The sequence below is a fragment of the Neomonachus schauinslandi genome, chromosome 2 (assembly GCF_002201575.2).
Source record: "Neomonachus schauinslandi chromosome 2, ASM220157v2, whole genome shotgun sequence".
In the NCBI taxonomy this organism is placed as follows: domain Eukaryota; kingdom Metazoa; phylum Chordata; class Mammalia; order Carnivora; family Phocidae; genus Neomonachus; species Neomonachus schauinslandi.
The window spans coordinates 197,430,781-197,444,778 of NC_058404.1; the positions used below are offsets into that span (position 1 = coordinate 197,430,781).

Here is a 13,998-nt window from a genome sequence, read left to right on the forward strand (position 1 = left end):
GTTATGAATAAATTCGCACCAACAGCCCTGTTAGCCCCTAAGTTAGTTTTCAAAAACTTATTTGTGTTGGAAAAGTGAAAATGTAATTGCTGGGGAACCAAGACTAATTTTTATTTTGTGAACCAGAACTCCTTTGATGTAAGAAGCAGGCAGGAAAGGCTGGGCGGGGCTGGTGTGGCAACTTGCAAACCCAATGATGACATTTCAATTCACAATCTTTGTAAGAAAATGCTATTTCAATCTGAATCTTGACATTAAAGTATATGTTTACAAAATTGCCAGTTAGATAAGCGTGTAAGACGATTAAATAGAAAAAAGACATATGCAGACCTTTTCTTCCATGTTATTTGAATGTGTTGTTTCTGGTGGACATGTCAAAAGTTTCACTGTTTTTTAGTAGATCAAAAATAAATGACAACTAGTGCAAGATCTGTTGCAAACAAGCCTGGTGGTCACGGCCGACTCCGTTACTGCTTCCTAAACCCGATTTTATTATCAAGGGTGTTCTGAAACCATGACCGTGGGCTCGGGGAAGGGGAGCGTGCCTGAGCTGCATGCAGTGAAGGCCGCGAGGACGCACGGCGAGCAGGGACCGTACATCTGTGAGCGCGGCCAGGCCCGTGGACATGCCCCACTGAGGTGACACACCCCTCTGTGCGTCTAGTAGACATTTTATTGATGTAAATTCACTCACAGGTAACTTCTGACACTTTCACTGGGCACGCAAGGAACACAGACTCATACCGCACACGGGGGAGCCATCCGCACGCACACGGGGGTGTGGCCCCGCGAACACCTGCGTGCTTTCTGCACAGACGTGGCTCCAGAAGTCCTGGGCTCCCCACTGCAAACAGGCGTTCCTGTTTCCTCGACGGTCAGGCGCACAGTCCAGGAGCCGCAGGCCAGGTTCCTGCTCTGGACAAAAGCTCCTTGGGCCCCAGGGGCCCCTTGCCCAGTGCCCAGAGTCTGTCCCCACACTTCTGCCCCACCCGGCAGGCAGGCGTCCGCTGCACATCTCTGCTCAGACCCGCTGACAGGACACGAAGGAGCTCTAGTTGCATTTATTACATTAACAGGGCAAAGGTGCGTTCTCTAGAATACGGTGACTATCACAGGGCTCAGGCAGATAAGACGCCACAGGAAACAAAGAAATGATCATCGTTGTGAAGTTACTAGCCAGCGCTGTTCCCGAAGCCACCAGAAGGCCAAGGCGGGAGCCTCCCTGAGCCCGGTCTCCAGGCAGCCCCTCCACATGGTCTCTGGTGCAGCCGGAACCGGAACCACCCCCCCCACCCCCCCACCTTGCGTCAGGTTCGCTACACAGGCCCCTTTCCCTTTGTGTTCGTTATTTTCTTTTTCAACTACCAAATGGGCTTAAACCACAGGTGTGGGTGTCCCTTTGTGAGAGTGTCCGTCTATCCCAGCCCCCTCCCCCCCAAACGGCTCATGATACAATCTGCTCGCAGCCCCGCTCCGCTGCCGGAGACCCTCAAGGGCGCGCCGTCTGCCAGGAGCAGCGGGGACAGGCTAGCCGTCGTACCAGTCCAGGAAGAGCAGGGAGAAGGAGCACATCACCAGGAAGAAGAGGACCCACACGCGGAAGCCGGCGTTGTTTTTAATGGCCTGGGGTGGGGGGGGGGCAGTAGCTCAGGGATTTGCGTCACCAGGGATTTTTGCTTTCAGAAGCCCTCGAGTGCCCCACCTGTCCGCATGCACTCTCCCTCCGCTGGGCTGTAGGTGCACTGCTGGGCCTTTGCTTACCGTAGTCACTCGGCAGGACCACAGAGTGGGTTTAGAATCCATCAGCACAAAGGTATTTCCCTTACCTGCTGGCCCTCACTCAGAGATCCTGTGCCTTTCTCCCAGGAAACACCCAGAAATGGCCCACGCATGTCCCAGGGTTAAAGCCACACACACGACCGGCCACGGTCCCCCAACAGTACAGTGGCAGTGGTGGCCCATCAACCCAGCCCGAGCCCCACGCTCAGAGGACAGAGTCCGCTCGACAGAGCCCACTGTGGTGGCCCCAAAAAACAGGGACCAGGGCCCTGGCCCTCGGGGTGGGGCAGAGGCGCTCAACAAGCTTCTCCAGCAGTGCCCACCCCTGGACTGAGGGAGCTGGTCTGGCCCTTGCCAACAGTGACCTCATGCGCCTCAAATGGCTCCTCTGGAGGCCGGTGAGTCACAGCTCTTGGTAACGGCGGGGGCCCAGGGTTTGGTGGGGGTGGAAATGGGACCGTCCGGCGCCATCAGGTGGGGAGCCCCGGGGGCTGGGCTCCAGCAAGGTGGTCAGGCCACCCGGACTTGGTGCCACACTGGGGAGGCCTGGGGGGCCCAAAAGTTCTCACCTCTCTGATGTCTTCATTACCCTCCTTGATATTCTCGGTTGCCCCGACAACTAACTGGTGAATGCTGTCGATCTCGGCTTCCTGGGGAAGGAGAGTGACAGGTAGACCCAATCTCTGTCTCCTTCCCCAAGCGTACAGACATCAGAAGCCACCAGCTGCCACTTAACGAAGGGCCGGGACTTCACAAATATGAGCCCGTGAGTCCTCATGGTGCCCCGAGGGGTAGGCAGCAGCCCCGTTTTGCAAAAGGGAAACTTAGGGTTCAGAGAAGTTTGGTAACTTGCCCAAAGTCACAGAGCAACCAGGCGGCAGGACCAGGACTAGAACCCAGGGCCTGTGCCCCCTTCCACCCCCAGCTGCGACCTGCGGTGCCACGTGCCGGGCAGGAAGGGACGAACACGAGAGCTGCCAACTACACAGTAGCCACCACAGGCCAGGGCCTTCCCCTCTGGTCTCTACTCTTTCTGACGTCCAGAGACGTAAGCTTCCACACATGTGTGCTTTAAAACACATGCTAGAGAAGAAAGGGCTAAAATGTACACACATTAGCTCCCACGTACTGAGAGGCTGCCCTGAGCCAGGCGTGGGTCTGGTACCTCTAGGCCAGCTCTGAGCGCGAGGCAGGGGACACCCGACCCGCGCCGTGGAGGGCACCCCGGGTCGGAGCCAGCCCGTCTGACCCTGCCTGGCCTCTGAGCGCTCCTCCCATGTCCAGCTGCCTCTAGAAACAAGGCGTGTGCTCTGACACGGACCGCTGACCTTGCTGTTTTAGGTGTCAGGAGGCTTCTAAGTGAAGAGTTCCTTCAGTGTGCTATTAAAAAGGACAGCCTTTACGAACCTGAACTCGCAAACTGTTAGGCCTCGTGGCTGTGAGGTTTAGGGCAGGTTTTGTGAGTGGGGTATCTTAAGCCAACTAGCCCAGTTTCATACAACGGAGCCAAATGATTCTGTCTTTGAAACCCTTCCACGGTCTGCGGATGCTCCAAACAAAAGGACAAACTGATCAGGTCTGTAATAGTTTTGCCAGTTACTGGCTAGAGGAATTTTAGCGGGGGAGGCAGGTACAAGTAACATGAAAATCCTCTTACGGGAACAATCCTGTTTGCTGTGTGGACGTGACAGCTGAGGGCACGGACCTGGCATTCGGAGAGGGCCGAGTCTGGGCTCTCGTAAAGGTCGACTGAGAAGCTACCACCCAGCAGGCGTTGTGCCGGATGCTTCCTGTGGGTTATCTCTGAGCCTTACAACGGCCCTGCAAGGGTCACTCCACTTTACAGACGGGCAAACCGTAGCTGGGAGGCCACCCTGGTTACCCGAGGGCATCCAGAACGAAGATCTACCTGACTCCTCTCACCATGTGTCCCACTGCACGCTCGTGGTGAGCACTCGGTCTGGCCTGGGCCGGCCAGTGGGTCCAGAGCAGAGAGCTCCCCGCCACGCACAGCGGCTGCACCAGGGGGACGAGAGGCCCTCCCCCGAGGAGCCCTCTGAGTGCCCACTGGCCAAGGCACACGGCTCTGGATGCTTGGCTGCAGAGATCAGGCAACCTCTCAAGAAATACCCGGACTTCATAGTATATTCTTTTAAGCTAAAACTTTAAACGATAATTTTTTTTCTTTCTTACCTGTTGTAAAACCTTCTCTGTGAATATCTCTTGGAGTCTGGAAATTTCAACCACTCTCCCTTCGATTTGCCTTCATTAAAAAAAAAAAAAAAGTCACAGACAACCATTAATACTTGGTAGTCCTAACAAGAATGCTACACATTTCTAAAGGGACCGTCTAAGTGAGAAATGGAGGGGACACCACCACAGCCTCCAGAGAGGGAGGGGGCACCATGTCGGGCTCAGGAAAGGAGATAGACATTTTACTTCCTGACTCTCCTTTGAAGTCTCTCAGCTTGGGGGCGTGTACTACAATTTAGAAACCTGCCCTCCCCTCTAAGCTGACCCACTGTGCCCCTGCCTTGGAGTCCGCACCCCTGGTTACAAAAGACAGTCTTCTAGAAGGCCTGTACCCAATCTAGTAACCACAGTAACATGGTGGGGATTCAAAAGAAACCACCAGAATGTGCTGACAACTCAACTTTGTTACTGCTCAGTAGGTTGAAGGAGAGCATATTTGTCACTCAAACCGACTTCCTGTTGAAAGGAAAAACTATGATTCCATCTGAAAAATATGTCTGGGTTCAGCAACCAAGTGTCTGAGCTTCTCCCTGTTTCAGGGCCAGCAAGGGTGCCCCCGGGGGTGGGCTGGGGGCTGGAGTAGGTCTAGAAATGGGGACGGCTGAGCTCCCAGCCCAGGAGGCCTGCTCTTTTTTTTTTTTTTTAAAGATTTATTTATTTATTTATATATTTATTTGAGAGAGAGAGAGAGTACATGAGAGGGGGGAGGGTCAGAGGGAGAAGCAGGCTCCCCGCTGAGCAGGGAGCCCAATGCGGGACTCGATCCCAGGACTCCAGGATCATGACCTGAGCCGAAGGCAGTCGCCCAACCAACTGAGCCACCCAGGCGCCCCCAGGAGGCCCGCTCTTAAGGGCAGGAGGCGGCCACTCCTCCCAGAGCTTCTAGGCGCGGGAAGGGAGAGCGAAGCGGATGGGGCCACGGACGATGAGGGCGGAGTCTCAGGGCAAGGACCAGGAGGCCCACAGAAGAAGGGCGAAGGCCACAGAAGAGCACGGGAACTGTCAGAGGGAAACTCCTGCAGGCGGAATCCCCAGGGCTCTGTGGGTACAGCGCCGGGATGCGTTTTCTTTTGGGATGAGCCCACCATGCAGCGGCAGGATTTCTGTGCCCTGCAAAATCCCAGGCCTCCCGTTTGGATGGTTCAAACATTCTCCGGGAAACAGGCCCCAAGCGCTTCCCCTAGAGGGCCAGCCAGCGATGGTTCACATGGGCGAACAAAGCCACTTGCCTTTGGTGCTGCCGACCCCTTTGCTGCAGGAGCAGAGAGACCCTGGCAGAGCCAAGTGCAGGAGGCTGCTCCGGCCAGCGGTTCTTCACACGGCCCCCATCTCACTGGGGAGTCATGAGGTGCAAACAGCCCCCACATGGGGCACTCAGTATCTGGTGCAATTTGCAGTCACTGGGAGCAGCACATGGGGGGGGACCTCCCACAGGCCCACAAGCTGAGGGGAGTCAATAAAGTTGGGCAGCTGCCTTGACCCCCGAATGGCTCAAGGTGTGGGGGGGTGCTTGTGGCCAGGGCCACAAGTGGATGCCGGGGCCCCAAAGTTAGTCAAGTTCCCAGTTTCTGGGAAAGCTATCACATAGGCCATCAGCCCAGAGAAACCACATACACACCTCACTTCATCAAACAGGCTGTTCATTTCACCAATTAGGCGCTGGTTTTCTTGTTCAAACTGCAAGGAAAGAAACACATTAAGGATGATGTCATACTCAAAACAACACAGCCAAAGGCAAGCATCTAGCAAGGCGTCTGCACAGAGATCTTTGATCTGCCCGCTAAGGATCGCCACTGAGTCCCTCCTTCCGGCATCAGCATGACAACATCCCTGTGGCTAGACCTGTCCCCGCCTGCAAGCCGCCCTGATGCTCGCGAAGGTGAGCCATGGAGGCGCGCGCGGCCTGTCATCCTGCCCCTGCTCCCTTCCGGCTCCCACGGGCCTGAGCTGCTGGCCTCTGGGCCCGTCCGTTTTAAGTGGAGCAGTGAGGCCCAGCAGCTTAGCTGGGAGCCACGCTTGGCCAGCCCACCACCACAGGAGCAGGGGTCTGGGATCCAGAGGAGCTGTCCTGCCAGGGCTCAGGCTGGAGACCAGGCTTCGGGACTCGGTCTGGGTGAGATGCCACCCTGACACGGGGGAGCTCGTCAGAGCCCAGGTGACTGTGGAGCAGACAGCTGCTCTCCCGGCCCTTCTTGCCGACTTGACCCTGGCCCAACAAAAGGATGGCGTGTCTGAAGCTTCGCCATGGTGTGGGGCCAGATGATATCCTCCCCCCGACCTACAGGACCAAGGACCCTTCCTTCGCATGCCCACTCAACCCACAACTCCTTGCCCACGTCCCACAGACCCAGCTCCAAGGCCACCTCCTCGTGACCTATGTTGGACCCCTGAGCTTGAAGCTGTTTCTAATTTTTCTAACCTTGGCCTAGCACCTTCCGAACGTCTCTTAGGAGATCTTAGGCCCTGTCATAAGCTGTGCATGTCCCAAATGCCCCGTGTGACTATGAGCTGGCTGAGGGTGGGAACCATGTCAAACCCGACTTGGAAAGGACCGCACGCCCATTCTTCCTTTCACATCTGTTAAAGCTGCAGCTATGTCCACAGCTACTTTTGGAGACACTGTCCGTGCCAGGCGCTGCATGGGGAGCAAATGGAAGCAAGCTTTCGCCATCCGGAGGATTTGCCATCCGACTGAAGATCCGGCTACCCCTTGCCCAGTAAAACAGCAGAGGGAAGGGAAAATGCTTATGGAAGTCACAACGGTCACCAAGGCCGTGCTGAGCATGTCACACGCAGGGACCCACGGTCTCCCTGCCGCCCCATCTGGCTCCCACTTCACGGGGAGGGAAGGAGCTGTGCTCGCTCACCTCTGCACCTGCCCACCCTGCTCCCTTTGCTACACCTCCTCACCCCTCCCTGCGTTTCCCCGTCCTCCCCTTGTGCTTCGCTCACTCTCACTCACTGGACACGGTGGTGGGGGGGGTCATTTCCTCCTCTCATGTCCCTCCAGCCCTCCATGTGGGTGCCCTCCGTCCTGTCGCCACACCCTTGCTGCACCCATTCCTTCCCTGGCACCTAAGCTCTGCCCTCATCGTCTTTCAGTCTCTTCCAGTCTGTCCCCCACTCCTCAGTCAGAGCGATCTAAGATGCTGGTCACATCACACCGCACCACACCGGCCCCGTCCCATGGCCCTGCAGATCAGCGCAGAGATGCGGCCTTCTCCTGGAACTTGCTGCCCCCCCTCAGCACAGGCTAGCTGAGAGTTGATGGGAGTTCCCCAGCTGGTCCCTCGAAAGCCAGCCCAGCACCTTCCTAGTGCCCAGACACATCAGGCAGAATTAATCACCTTCCTCCATCTCCTCTTGTAAAAAGCTCCTCTGCACTTGGCCCATCGCTACATTTCTCGCCCCTACTGGGGCATCTTCCCTCCTGGGGTGGGCCCTTCCCCTCTGGCGCCCCCATCGCAGGGCAGGGCCTGACACGCTCCAGGGCACCAGTCCCCAGCCCTGCTGCTTGTCCAAACACAAAGACACCTCCGCTCCGGGACCCCAGACCCACTGGGTCAGAAGACTGGGGTTGGGGGGGGCGAGCACAGCTTGCAGAGGGGCAGATATGCTGGGGAAGCGTCTGAAGGGCCGCCCCAGCCCCCGGTGGTGGGCTGCCTTGCTGGCTGCCCACACGGTACCCAGACGGCCCTTCTCATTATACATGGAGCAGGCTGTTTAAGGGAATAAAAACTTCACTTTTGAGTTTGAAGGTATCGGCTCTGTTAACAGGTACTTAAGAGTCCAGTATTTGGGGCGCCTGGGTGGCTCAGTCGTTGAGCGTCTGCCTTCGGCTCGGGTCATGACCCCGGGGTCCTGGGATCGAGCCCCGCATCGGGCTCCCTGCTCTTCGGGAAGCCTGCTTCTCCCTCTCCCACTCCCCCTGCTTGTGTTCCCTCTCTCGCTCTCTCTGTCAAATAAATAAAATCTTAAAAAAAAAAAAAAAGTCCAGTATTTAAGGAAAAATACAATTACTTAGCATGTAGGTACTAATTTACTTTCAAGAATTCTCCCAGGTACTACTCAGGGTTTCATGTACTTATTTTTGCAGGGGGCATTTTCTCATTTTTCTAACGACAAAATATGGCCCTGTCCTTTTAAGTCCTCAGCCCTTTTATGCTTTTTAAACTGTTCCTAAGCAAGATTAAGTAGGGGTGTGAGGTGGTTTATTATTACTGGAATGTCCCCTGGGAACAAAGCTCTCTGTTTCCTCCCCAAGTCCAGGGCACGTGGCCCCCGCTGCACCTCCTTTAAGGCCTCCAGGTAACTGTTACTTCTGCAGGACTCCTGTCAGCAGCGATCAGGAGTGGGACCGGATTCTGGCCCTGACTTCCTTTCAACCCCTGGGTTCTTAAGGCCACCGAGAAGTACCCAGTCCCTGGAGGAAGTGAGAGAAACAAATGCCTCAAGGGATCAAGCAGCCATAGGGCTGAGGAGAGAGCTTTGCCGAGGCCAAGACCTTCAGGGAAAGAGGCCTCCATTTGGGGGTGGGAGTTACAATGACACCGTGTTTCCAGAAACAACAAAACCTGTTTCCCACAGCCAAGTGCAAGGTAGTCACTTCATAGACCTGGCAGGGCTCAGGTAGATCGGGTACTGGCCAGGCTGCTGACAACATTCACTTGCACCAGATCTCAGGGTGGTTTCCGATGCTGTCGCGGTGGCAAACCCGAATACCTCACGTCTCATCTGCTGATAAGACAGGGAGCGACAAATGCTGGCTGGCAGGGGCAGGTGGTGGACTGCTTGGGACTTCAGTGAGCCAGCCCCTGTGGCCTCGCAGCAACTCCCTGGATGACCCTGGACCAGTCACTGGCTTCTGTCTGGACAGTCATGTGACAGGGCTTCCTTGTGAACAGGGGTGGTGAGGATGCGAGGGTGGGGAGGAATGGCTCCTCTACTTTCTAAGCTGTATGCCCCTGGGCAAATAACTTTCCTGTGCCTCTGTCTTTGTCACTAAAATGGGATGATAATAGTACTTAATTAGCAGTTGTTAAGAGGAAGATGTGCTAATACATGTAAGTTGCTTACAAAATGCATGGCACACAGGAAGCCCTCACTAAGTGCTCATTGTTATTATTAATCTCTCTGGGAGTGAGATTCCAGATACGCAAAATGAGTCATGAAATGCTCTGAAGGCCCCTTCCACCTCTCTGGTTTCAAACTTTAGAGGGCCGCTGTGTCTCCAGGTCATCTCACTCTCTCCAGCATGAGAAACGCTCACACAACATCTGTCCCCCACAGGGACGGGGACGTCACAAGGTGCAGGGCCTGGGCTCCATGGTCAGCACCAAGGACAGGGGTACCCACAAGGCCCCAGGAAGGCAAACCCGCCTGGTCTAAGATACACGTCACCCATCTCTGTGAGGCACTGGAAAGGGGGACGTGCGGCCTGCATGACGGGTAAGGTGGACAAGAAGGGCCCGAGAGGCATGAGAGTAGCCAGACTGTCTTTGTGGGCCTCCTGCCATGGCTCCTTCCACTCCATACTGTTTGCTCTCAGCACAGACACGATGCCCCCAGCAGCCTCCCCCTGGCCCCTCAACCACAGTGGTAGGCACCACATTTAAAGGTCTAGGCCTTGGGAGCTCTCCATAAAATGGGGCCTGCAACAGTCCCCACCACATGGGGCGGCACACATTAATAAACGTGGAAGTGCTCAGAGCAGTACTTGGCATGTGGTGTGTGTTACATGCGTGTTAGGCAGTATTATTTAACTGCTTTATTCCATTTAGAAGTCAGTTAGACTTCCAAATAGGGGGCCCCAAAAGGGTTTATAATCTGGTTTAAAGGATGCAAATCCACATTGTGAATACATTGTTACAGAAATCCTTTTCTAATCTAATCCTTTTTACTATAGTTTTAAAAAGAAAATCACTCATACAAAGGCCTTTGAGTATAAAATGAGGCCAGAAGAGGTTATTTGCGTTGCAAAGACGCAAGAGCAGCTAACTGAACCGAAGACTATGAACCCACAGGGGCTCAGCCTAGAAAGCAGTCTGCCCCCCTGGCCCAGGACCTCTCAGGGGTCTTCAGATGTGATTTATCTGTGCCCAACAGCTTCATCCTCATGGCTCTGTGACCCTGACCTCCCTCCTCACACCTCTGCCCCCGTGAACCTGAAACCTCCCCACGGTGTGGACCTCAGCCCTCAGCTGTGTGGTGCCCTGATTCTACCAACAACTCTTGCCATGAGCGTGGCCACAGATCGAAAGCCTTGCCAGCCAGGCACCTGGGGCTTCCAGGGGCTACCACAGGGGACAGGGGCTAGGGACAGCTTCCATGTAGGTTTAAGAACAGAAGTCATAAGCACATCTTTAAAAATTATGCTAAGGAATACATCAATACATGCAGGTGGTTTCACTTGAGGCAAGTGAAATGAATGCAGGCTTAGAAAAGGAGGTATTTTCTCTATGTAACATCAGAAAACAATTTGGTTTCACTCAGCCTGACCACAAAACATCTGCTTATATTAACGCAAACGTTAATATACCTGCATCATGGGTTATAAATGGAAATTTACTGTGCAAATCATGTAACACTCTGCAACCATTTTGGAACATGTAACAACTGCTCCTATGGGTGAAATAATGAATTAAATTGATATTATAGAGCTTAATTCATTATTTTACCCTGAGGAAAAATTCCAAAACAATGATTATGAATTATGACCAAAATTTGCTACAACCCTTTCCAATTTAAAACCAATAGTGCCCTGCTTCTTTCTCTTCATGTTTAGGGTTGAGACTGTTAAGTAAGATTTGGGTTGGCCAGACTGTTAGATATGGAACTTAGCTATCATTTCCAATTAAGAGAGAGGTTAACTGCACATTAAATAGGTGGCCATCAAAGTCCTGAACATCATATCCCTCTGCCCAATCCACTTGCAGGAACACAATACAAATTAGGGAGGTCTTGCCGGTTCTGATAGCTTCAGTCACCAGTACTGGGAACCTGAAATAACTAGCATTATTGGGAATGGTCAGTAGCATGTTTACAGTGACTCAGGATGGGACCAGGAAGTGGAAGCACGGGGCATCAGCAGTCATCATGCACAGAAAAGCCTAATGACGGGAATCTTTATTCCTCCTCTCCATTGGCTAAATCCCGTTCCGGAGATGTGCCGTGAGTGCGGATGTGCACAGGGGCTGACACCGGCTGAGCAGCTCCCATGGGCCCTGCACGCTGCTGGGTACTCTTCCACAAGCTACTGCATTCCCAGCAGTTCTGTGGGGTGGTGATTCTTGCCACACGCAAGTTCACTGAAGCTAATTTTCCTGCCCCAAATTACACAGACAGTAAGTGATACAAAGAGGATTTGTAACCGACTCTGTCGAGTCCCTGAGCCCACGCACTTTCATCATCTCTCACTGGGATGGGGCATCAGTAGATTACAGACATCCTGGCTGCCAGCCTTCCTCTGGTCCACCCCAGCATGCGTCTAGAGGCTTCTAAAGGTCATGCATCGGCAAAGGTTAACAAACTTCTGCTGCTCACCACTACCCACAGGAGAAAGGCAAACTTCTCCGGCAAACAACTGACTCTTATTCTAGCTACTTCACTTATGAAGTGTATAAAAGGAAAGAAGAAAGGCTTAAACAGAAGGTAAATTCTGCTTATGTACAAATCATTCAAGAGACAGAGCTATGCATATTTTTTCTCCAGCAAAGAAATGCGGTCCTGTTACATCATTTGGGGGAACATGAAATCATTATTTTCATTAATAAAATTCTGTACAAACTGAAGAGAAACTGAGATTTTAAGAAACTTCTGCCATCATCTGGCTATAAAAGAAGGGAGTATGATCTAACTGTCCTTCACTTTCATTGGCTGGATCCCCTGCCTCAGCCTGCCTCCCTGCGGAGCATCCCCAGGGCAATGTCCTTTGCCTCGCTCCTCTCTCCCCGGGATGAACTGTTTCAAACATCAGCAGTAGGATGCCTCCCATATTCATGTCTCTAGCCTGAGCCTCGAATCCCATTGCCCACCAGACACTTCCGATGGATGTCCCAGAGGCGCCCCAAACACACACCTGTCTAAAATGAAATTCGGCATCCCCTGCCCCACCCAGCCTGCTCTCCCTTCTGACTGCCAGCACTTTTTCCCAAGTCAGAAAGCTCCAGGCTCCTCCTCCCAGTCCAGTCCAGTCCACTACCCCGCACCTCTCTCATCTCTGCCTCCACAGCTGTGCCCTGACCGACCCCTCGTCACCTCCCGACTACCTGGAATCCACACTGCAGTCTTTCCTTAGCCACCCTCCACATTCGAGGCTTCTGGCTCCCACGTCTGCTGGGCCTGGGGGGCACGGAGCACCTACTCAAAGTCAGAGGGTGCATCCTGGAACCTGGGAGAATCTGGAGGAAGGCAGGGGCCTGGCAAGCCACTTAAAGTTGACTTATTAGTTCCTTAACTCAGAATTATTTTTGCCCGTAAAAAACAAAGACAGCTCTGCTGATTTTTCCAAAGCATATACCACAGGCTCTGAGGGTGTCCCCAAAGCAAGTCCTAGGCAAGTCACAGCTAATAGGACTATCACTGCAATCAGTTTTGCGCTTCTAAGGGGCTGATTTTAAAGAGGAACCACTCGTCGGGGGGGAGGGGGGGGAGTAAATGTTTGTGAAACCATATTGTGTGTAAAATACATATGAAACGCCACTGAGCTGCAGTTCCCACCCGCGTGACCCCTTGATGCTGCTGTGAGTGTGGCAGGCACACCTCAGTCCCCTCCGCACACGTGTAGCTGTGACCCGAGCGTCTGCGCCCTGGCCGGTCTCTTCCAGCCCGTGCAGAGGACAGCTGTGTTGCCACTCCGAAGGGGGAAGGCTGGGGGACCTTGTGAGCACTTGCTGTGTGCCTGGCACCATGACGCATGACCCTCCTGGTCGGCTCACTCAGGCATGAGCCCCACCGTGGGTCTGGCTCGGAGAAGAAACAGCAAGTCTGGAGAGCAGGAAGATTCTGAGTCAGCGCTCCGCCCCTGGCCGCCGATGTTCAAGAGAGCGGCCCCGCGCACCTGCCACCCTTGCGGGGCCCCGCCCGCATGTGCCATGCTCAGTGGAGCCCGGGAGGATGGCCATGTCAGTTTGCCACACGGCTCCAATACCAGCTACGCTCCCTTAGACCACAGATCCCCCCAGGGGCTCCCGTGAACTGTGATACAGGGAAGGGTGCAGGGTTTGCAGCCAGGGCTCAGGCCACAGGACGTGGCTTGGCTGTACTCGCCCTGTGGCCTTGGAGGGCTTTAGAGGTTTGGTGCCTTATTTTTTCCAAATGTACAGAGGGATATTCCTGCTGGACTGTTACAAAGATTAAATAAGACAACATATGTAAAAGGCCTGGCATATAGGGGACATTCATGAGTATACATAGTAGCAGTAATAACTTGAAGTGAGAATGTTCTAGTAATGCTTACTGATGATCCTGCCCATAGTTCTTATATGACACTCATCAAAGGCGCTCATCGTTCGAACACCATTCTAGGCTCTGGGAATATGGCCACAAAAACAGACAAGTTCCTGTTCTCGTGGAGGGATGAGGGAATAAAGTGGGGTACAGGGACAGAGTGGCTGGGGGCCTCTGCAGGCTGGGTGGTCGGGAGGGCGTCTCTGAGAACACAACAGTTGAGACCTGCAAGGTATGAAGACAACAGTGGAGAGAAAGAGTCTGGCAACACAGACGCCACAGACTCCAAGAGGCTCAAGGCCGGGACGAGACTGGATCCCTTTTTTACTTGACAGAGCTTTTGGCTCAGAGCTCTCCGCCTCTCTTCTGGAACAGGAGCTTTAGGTTAGGAATTGGGGAACTGAGGATTAGTAAGCTCTACCACTTGTTAACTAGAGCACTTTGGGCCAGACACTTTACCGCTTTTTGCCCAAGTTAAAAGGAGATGGTGATGCACCACCACCTCTGAGCCTGACTGTT

The 13,998-nt window shown here is 53.7% G+C and overlaps 1 protein-coding gene across 2 annotated transcripts in view; it reads right to left on the minus strand.

Annotated features, from left to right (window-relative positions):
* Window positions 1–681: 681 nt before the first annotated feature.
* The window catches only part of STX18 (syntaxin 18), a 118,788-nt gene continuing 105,471 nt past the window's right edge, over window positions 682–13,998 (minus strand). Inside the window, exons 8-11 of one of the 2 annotated variants that reach the window (XM_021677694.1) lie at window positions 5,651–5,709; window positions 3,973–4,042; window positions 2,349–2,429; window positions 682–1,623 (exon numbers count right to left, since the gene is read on the minus strand). In XM_021677694.1, the coding sequence (XP_021533369.1) occupies window positions 1,528–1,623; window positions 2,349–2,429; window positions 3,973–4,042; window positions 5,651–5,709 (306 nt within the window). In that variant the 3' untranslated portion in view covers window positions 682–1,527. Of the gene's footprint in view, window positions 1,624–2,189; window positions 2,430–3,972; window positions 4,043–5,650; window positions 5,710–13,998 lie in introns of those variants that run through there. The other variant, XM_021677693.1, reaches the window with a different exon arrangement.